The following is a 7,828-nucleotide window of genomic DNA, read 5'->3' on the forward strand; positions in this document are numbered from 1 at the left end:
AACAGATGTAACGTAGCAAAACATAGTATTTGAAAGTATGAATGAACACCATGCAGAATTAATGTCCGTAACACCTGTGCTACAAACGCGCGTGCACTCTAACGGGTAATTCAGCTGAAACATATGTAGGTATAGTTTAAAAACATGAAATGATAGAGAAACGTGTTCGCGTGAAGGTGTCACAATTCTCTCAACACATGCACGCGCTGCTTTGCTGCGGCTCTAGTGCATAGAGGTGTACATAAAATCACCAACGAAACCTGTTCTTCGCTTTACTCCCAGTCTGTATTTAGTCCATGCTTATGACAAGCAAAAAGGAAACGAAAAATAATAATAATAAAATAAATCATGCTGTTTAATTAGGCTTACTAGCTCCGTTGTCATGTTCTGTTGTGTGGTGGCAATCATGTTTGCAGCGGTCCACAGATTACGTCCCAAAACCTGCACAGATAGTTGACTGCTCCTTCAGTACTTGACAGCGTTGTTTAAGTTGGCGCTGCAACTCTCTACACCCCACTGGTATATTCATTCAATAGGATGGGGTAAAGTTGGCCATATCTCTCTCTCTCTCTCTCTCTCTCTCTCTCTCTCACACACACACACACACACACACACACACACAATTTCAAGAACAAGCCCATGGACCAACTAGAACATAAAGATAACACGCAGCATCTTCTTGCTTTGCCTCTTTTTTTAAATATAAATGTCTGAGGCGTCAGTCAGAATTAACACAGAGAAAGAGAGCGAGACAGACAGACAGACAGATAGACAGACAGACAGACAGATGATAGATAGATAGATGGATAGATAGACAGACAGACAGACAGACAGACGATGATAGATAGACAGACAGACAGACAGATGATAGATAGATAGATAGATAGATAGATAGATAGATAGATAGATAGATAGATAGATAGATAGATAGATAGATAGATAGATAGATAGATAGATAGATAGATAGATAGATAGATAGTGTAAAAAGACATGTTTCGATATGAGGGAGAATAAGCATAAATAATTATTTATTTATACTTCTACAGAAATATTAATGTTTTCATTTATATAAATAATTTATGTCTGGTATGAAAAGCAGCCCCATGACCTCATTAGATTATGAGTAGCACACAGGATGTAAAGCACTTCTTAAATTAAAGGAATAGTTAATCCTCATTCTCTCATCATTTTACTCATCCTCATCAGAATCAGCTTTATTGCCAAGCATGCTTACACATACAAGGAATTTGTCTTGGTGACAGGAGCTTCCAGTGCAAAACAATACAAAAACAGCAGCAAGACATAATAATTAAAAAAAAAGAATAATAAAAATAAATATTTATACATATATACGTATACATACACTCAGACACACACCTTCATACATACCCACATACACACACATAGTGCAAATCTATTACAAATCCGTTATATAAAGAACTAAAATACAGTATATTATGTACAGTGCAATGTATGTAATGGCAGAAGTGGATATGTTGGATAATGCCTCATGATGTTTTTGACTTTCTTTCTTCTGCAGAACACAAAGATTTTTAGAAGAATATATGTGTGAATGGTGAATGGTGACTACAACTTTGAAGCTCCAAAAAGCACATAAAGGCAGCATAAAAGTAATCCATACGACTTGAGTGGCTTAATCCATGCCTTCTGAAGTGATCCAATCAATTTTGGGGTGAGAACAGACAAAAATGGAACTCCTTTTTCACTGTACATCTTGTAATTGCAGCCTCTATAAACGACAATGATGTCAAGCTCAATTACACTTCCTAGTTCTTGATGCATGCACAGAGCGCTAGATGGCTAGGAAGTGCAATCAAGCTTGAAATCGTGATCACCCAGGAGAAAGCTGATTTCAAGATTTACAGTAAAAGAACATTTACATTTTGGTCTGTTTTCACCAAAAAAGGTTTATTGGATCACTTCATAAATCAGGGTTTCTCAACCTTTTGCCCAATGCGACCCACTTTTTTGGAATGCCAGTCATCCATGACCAACCAAGGGGGTTGTAAATAAATGAATAGGTACTTACTTAATGTAGTTATGTTTATATGATTATAATATAGCGGCTTTATGTCTACAGCCCAATATTTATAGCTTTGGTGCTGCTGGCTGAAGTTTTCAGATGGTCTCTTACCACACCCTCCATGGTTTTGGCTCAATGTGAGGATTTTTCAGACAGTCCCTTACCCACCATTTTCCAATTTCCAAAAAATATCAAGGTTAAATTCATGATCTATTCGATAAGAGATGCATCATTTCATCTTTAAATACGGAACAATCCTGTATTTTATGGGATGGGTGGCAACCCTACTTGGGAATGCCACTCTAAAATGATGACGTCCAGAGATTGGATTGCATTCAGATTATCACGATAATGCATGAAGCTAGCGCATGCAAGGCTACGTAAAGAGACCTTGTCCAAAAAGTATGATTCGTAGCATTGATAGATTATTGTGATTGGACAGCTAATAATTTACATCAGAAAAATGCAGTCGTTTAAGTAAACCTGAAGATATTATAACGATTCGACAATAGAGGTCACTATTGCCCCAAACATTGCATATACAGTTGTAATTCTCTAATTGGTCAAAATGGTCATTTGTACTCAGGAGAGAAACATCTCGCAACCCAGCAGACAATAATCCGCAACCAATTTTTGGTAATTGAGAAACCCTGGATTAAACTACTGGAGTCATATGGATTACTTTTATGCTGCCTTAATGTGCTTTTTGGAGCTTCAAAGCTTTGGTCACCATTCACTTGCATTGTAAGGACCAACAGAGCGACTCGGTTACTAACGTAACCTCGGTTCCCTGAGAGGAGGGAACGAGTATTGCGTAAGTAGCTTACGCTATGGGAAAACTCTGTTTCTCGAGAAATATTGAAGTCTTTATGTAAAACGCATTGCAGCTGCACAGCAGACAGCAATGAGCGAGGCAGCTCGGTCATTGGCTGTGCTGCGGCAACTTGCTCGAACCAATGACGGGCGACTCTGAGCGCGTGACCAATGAGCGGCTCGAGCCCAGCGCTCAGAGCCCGCCAAGATGGGCGTGGCTAAGGCTATATATTAGGCGCCCGTCATGAGAGTTCTTTAGGTTCAATCGACTGAAGCGACTGACCAAGCACAAGCACGGCAGCTTACGCTAATACTCGTTCCCTCCTCTCAGGGAACCGAGGTTACGTTAGTAACCGAGTCGTTCCCTTCGAGAGGTCTCTCCTATTGCGTAAGTAGCTTACGCTATGGGAACACCATGCAAAACGCCAGTGCGTGCTGACTTCACTCTATAAAGCCAGAGGCAGATGCCTGAGCCTTAAAGCAAAGTGATTATTCAACGAGCCGACCAACGGCGAGCTATATAATGGGATAATACAGAGCCTTTGCCCAAGGTGGCCCATGGTGGGAGCTCATTGTAAAAACACAAGCACATAACTTATGTACTGATTTTTCTATTTACTGATATGCATAAAAACTCTCTAAGTCAGTCAGAGACGGACCTTATAAGGGAGGAGGTAATGCTCAGCATATACGTACTCCAGTCCATACTACAGTCAGGCTGATAGAATGTTGGAATGCAATGAGGGGACCTGTAGGTTATAAAAACTGATAAATGTCGAAGCGAGGCCCAGCCTGCCGCCGCACAAATATCCTCAATGGGTATCCCACTCGACCACGCCCACGAGGAGGCCATGCTCCTCGTAGAGTGAGCTCTGGCGCCTAAGGGGCATTGAAGGCCCTTGGCTTCATAAGCCAGCGCTATAGCATCTACTATCCAGCGCAATATTCTTTGCTTTGAAACTGCGAGACCTTTAGTGCGACGCCAAAGCATCACGAATAATTGTTCCGTCTGTCTGAGCAGGGCAGAACGTTCCAAGTATACTCTGGCGCCCTGACCGGGCAGAGTAAATTAGCGTTGCTTTAGATCTGCTGGAGGCGATAGCGCTGCCAGAGATATCACCTGTACTCTGAAGGGTGTGGAGAGCACTTTAGGAATATACCCGTGCTTTGGCCTAAGGACAACTCTGCAGTCGTTAGGTTCAAATTCCAAGCAAGCAGCTTGATGACAGCGTGCAGGTCAGCCCACTCTCTTGACTGAGGCGAGTGCCAGCAAGAGCGCAGTTTTGGCGAGAGCTGTTTAAGGTGCGGTTCGGAGAGGTTCGAGCGGGGCACTCTTGAGTGCGTCAGGACCGTGGCCAGGTCCCAGATCGAGTACCGAGGGCGAGGAGGGTTCATCCTCCTAGCGCCTCTTAGGAAAGCGAATGATTAGGTCGTTTTTCCCTAATGAGCATCCTTTATCAGGATTGTGTGGCGCCGCTATGGCAGCCACATAGACTTTGGCGTGGAGGGTGTGCGGCCCGCCTCCAGCAGCTCTTGCAAAAAGCGAGTACACTTGGTATCTCGCTGCGATTTGGGGTTCAAGCTCTTGGTATCACACCAGTCACTGAACACTTTCCACTTTTGGGTATATAAAGCCTCGTAGAGGCACTCACGCCTCAGTGATGGTTCTCAACACTCCGCTGGGGAGGTTCTCTGGAACCCATTGAGGGGCCATGCATGAAGGGCCCACAGATCGAGGCGGGGATGAAGAATCATCCCGTTGGCCTGCCTGAGGAGGTCCAGCCTCAGCGGAATCGGCCATGGGGCAGATTGCATCATCTGCATCAGTTCTGGAAACCACGTCTGGTTCTTCCAGAGTGGGGCTACCAGGAGCACTGCACATTTCACCTCCCTGATCCGACTGATGACCTGAGGTAGCATCGCGATCGGGGAAAAGCATACAAGAGGCGGCTCGGCCAGACTTGGGCGGCGTCCGTGCTCTTTGAGAAGAAAAGAGGGCAGTGCGCATTTTCCTGGAAGCGAAGAGGTCGATCTCTGCCTCGCCAAAGGTTTGCCATAACCACTGAACCGTCAGGGGGTGGAGAGACCATTCTCCTGGGAGAACTTTGTCTCTGGACAGCATGTCCGCTCCCTGGTTCAGGGCGCCTGGCAAATGCGCTGCTCTCAGCGGCGCAGGTTGTGCTGTGACCATAAGATGAGCTCCCTGGCCATAGAGTGCAGGGAGCTCGACCTGAGTCCACCCTGGCGATTTATATACGATACTACCGTCATGTTGTCCGTTCGGACCAGGGCGTGTTAGTTTTCAGGTACGGAAGCAGGGCTCTGAGAGCCAAGGCGACGCTTTCATTCCAGACAGTTTATATGTAGAGCTTTTCGGGTTTGACCAAAAGCCGGAGACAGGCCTGCCCTCGTAAAGGGCCCCCATCCTATTTTGGAGGCATCTGTCGTGATCATTTTTCTCCGTGTGTTCACGCCCAGACTCACGCCGGTTTGATACCAGTCGACGGCCTTCCAGGGCATCAGGGCTTTTATACAGCCGTGATTCGCTCTGATTAAAAAGTGGCCCGGCGCCGCAGCGTGAGTGGGGACACGGCTCTTGAGCCAGCGTTGGAGAGGACGCATGTGCAACAATCCTAGCTGGAGTACAGCTGATGCGAGGCCATGAGACCGAGCATCCTTTGAAATCGTTTGGCGAGGCACGCGCGCCGCTCTGAATGATGTTGCAAAGCGCCGAATAGCGGCGCGCTCTGATGAGAGGCGCCGTCATCTGCACTGAGTCTAGCACTATTCCCAGAAAAGAGATATTCTGGCTGGGGGATAGCACGCTCTTTGCAAAATTGATTCTCAGACCCAGGCATTCTAGATGGCTGATAATCCAAGATCTGTGCGTCGTTAACTGACTCTCTGATTGTGCTAGGATTAGCCAATCGTCGAGGTAATTCAGTATTCGCACTCCCGCTGTCTCAGGGGAAAGTGCTGCGTCCATACATTTCGTGAATGTACGGGGGCCAATGATAGGCGAATGGTAGTACTGTGTACTGGTATGACTGTCCCTCAGCGAATCTCAGAAATGGCCTGTGATGAGCGCTATCGAATGTGAAAGTAAGCGTCTTTCAAATCCACTGATAGAAACCAATCCCGAGGCGAACTTGCGCGAGGATATGTTTGGTCGTTAACATTCTGAACGAGCCGAATCATTAAAGCTTTGTTCAGATGTCTGAGATCTAGGATGGGGCGGAGGCCACCGTCCTTTTCGGGACGAAAGTAGCGGCTGTAAAACCTGCCTCAGCTCATAGAGGGAGGAACAGTTTCTATAAGCCCTTCTCTATCAGTTTGAGCACCTCGGTGCGTAGAACATGTGAAACATCTTTCCTCACTTTCGTCTCGACCACCGCTGAAAGCGGGGTGGTCTCTTGGCGAATTGAAGCGAGTAACCGTGTTTTATTATGTTCAAAACCCATTTCGGCATGTCAGGGATTTTTTCCCAGGCTTTTGCTCGCACAGATATGGGCTGAATGCTGGCTGGAAGCGTGTCGCAGTGGCGTATGGGCCCTGCCGGTGAATTGCCTTGTGCTAACACTGAGCTTACAGCTCTCAGAAGCGTGAGGCGCTGAGCAGCTTTGTTGAGTGCCGAGTGCAGGGGTGCGTGTGAGATTACAGGCACGCAGCTATCTCCGTAATGCTCGCAGCATGAGCTGGAGAAATGTTTGAAACTGTATAGACAGTGTTTACGGGTGGGGGTGCATACATTGTAATAGGCACGCGCCACTTTCATAAAGCTTCCGTTCTTAGCGGGGAGTTTCTTAGCTCATGCGTCGCATCTGTGATGCTCGCGGCATGAGCCAGAGAACTGTTTGAAACTGTATGGGCAGCTTATGGGTGGGGGTGCATATACCGTAGTAGGCACGCGGCGCCATTTTCATAAAGCCTCCGGCTTCATGGCGGGGGTTTTGGGCATGCATACAGTGTTTGTGTGTAGGGGTGCATGCATGACAGCAGCACGCACGCTACCTTTATAGTATTTCCGCTTTTACTGGGGAAGTGTTTATAACTGTGGGAACAGTGCTTGTGTGTAGTGGTGCATACATGACAATAGGCACACGATCCACATTTATGGAGCGTCCAGCTTGAGCTGGGGAAGTATTCGGCACTGTTTGGACAGTATTGATATGTGGGAATCGCACTTTAGTGTGGACACGTGACCCCTTAGTGACACAGGCAGAAAATGACTCTTTTGTGATTTCTGTGTGTTGCCGTTAAAGCGGAGTTTGATTGCAGGTGAGCGAGTTCTGTGACTGGCCCATTGACTGCTGTACAGACATTTCCAGCCGCCTGTAAGGGGACTGGGTAATGTTTTACACGTTTTGGAGAGAGTGGTCCGGCTTTTGCGAGACACGCACTCTCTCTTTTCTTCCTATGGCTAGGAAGACTTATGAGGCTCGGGTTCAGCACGATCTTGGGCGAGGTCCCGTCGCTCAGGCGGCTGCTTTGATTAGCGGACGCGGCGGCGTCGGCGTCCGTTTCAGGTCTGGGCTGGGAGGCGGAGGCGCCACCCTGGCTCGCTGCTGCAGCTGAGGCGGTCTCTGGCGGCTCTGTGGCGAGCTGGAGCGCTTGGGCAGGAAGTGGCGCATAGCCTGCGAATTCTTCCGGGCTTCAGTGAAGCGTTCAGCGAACTCTCTTACCGCCCGGTCGAACAGGCGGCTTGGGCGATAGGCGTCGAGGAATGGCGCCTTATCCGCGTCCTTCATTTCTGTTAGCGTCAGCCACAGATGGCGCTCAAGGACAGTCAGGTTAGCCATGGCCCGGCCGATGGATTGGGCGGTGGCCTTTGTGGCTCGCAGGGCTACATCAGTGGCGCTGCGCGGGTCCTGAAAGCCTCAGGTTCAGGTCCAGACTGCGTCCATGGTGCGGAGAAGTTTGGCCTGATAGACCTGCAGAACAGCCATGGAATGAAGCGCTGACACAGCTTGG

At 47.4% G+C, this 7,828-nt stretch overlaps 1 protein-coding gene across 2 annotated transcripts in view; it reads right to left on the minus strand.

Annotated features, from left to right (window-relative positions):
* The window catches only part of LOC127619136 (inactive dipeptidyl peptidase 10-like), a 73,856-nt gene extending 73,349 nt beyond the window's left edge, over positions 1-507 (minus strand). The window contains exon 1 of one of the 2 annotated variants that reach the window (XM_052091909.1): positions 370-507. In XM_052091909.1, the coding sequence (XP_051947869.1) occupies positions 370-408 (39 nt within the window). In that variant the 5' untranslated portion in view covers positions 409-507. The remainder of the gene's footprint in view (positions 1-369) is intronic. The other variant, XM_052091910.1, reaches the window with a different exon arrangement.
* Positions 508-7,828: the final 7,321 nt, after the last annotated feature.

The sequence above is a fragment of the Xyrauchen texanus genome, chromosome 25 (genome assembly GCF_025860055.1).
Source record: "Xyrauchen texanus isolate HMW12.3.18 chromosome 25, RBS_HiC_50CHRs, whole genome shotgun sequence".
NCBI classification, from domain to species: domain Eukaryota; kingdom Metazoa; phylum Chordata; class Actinopteri; order Cypriniformes; family Catostomidae; genus Xyrauchen; species Xyrauchen texanus.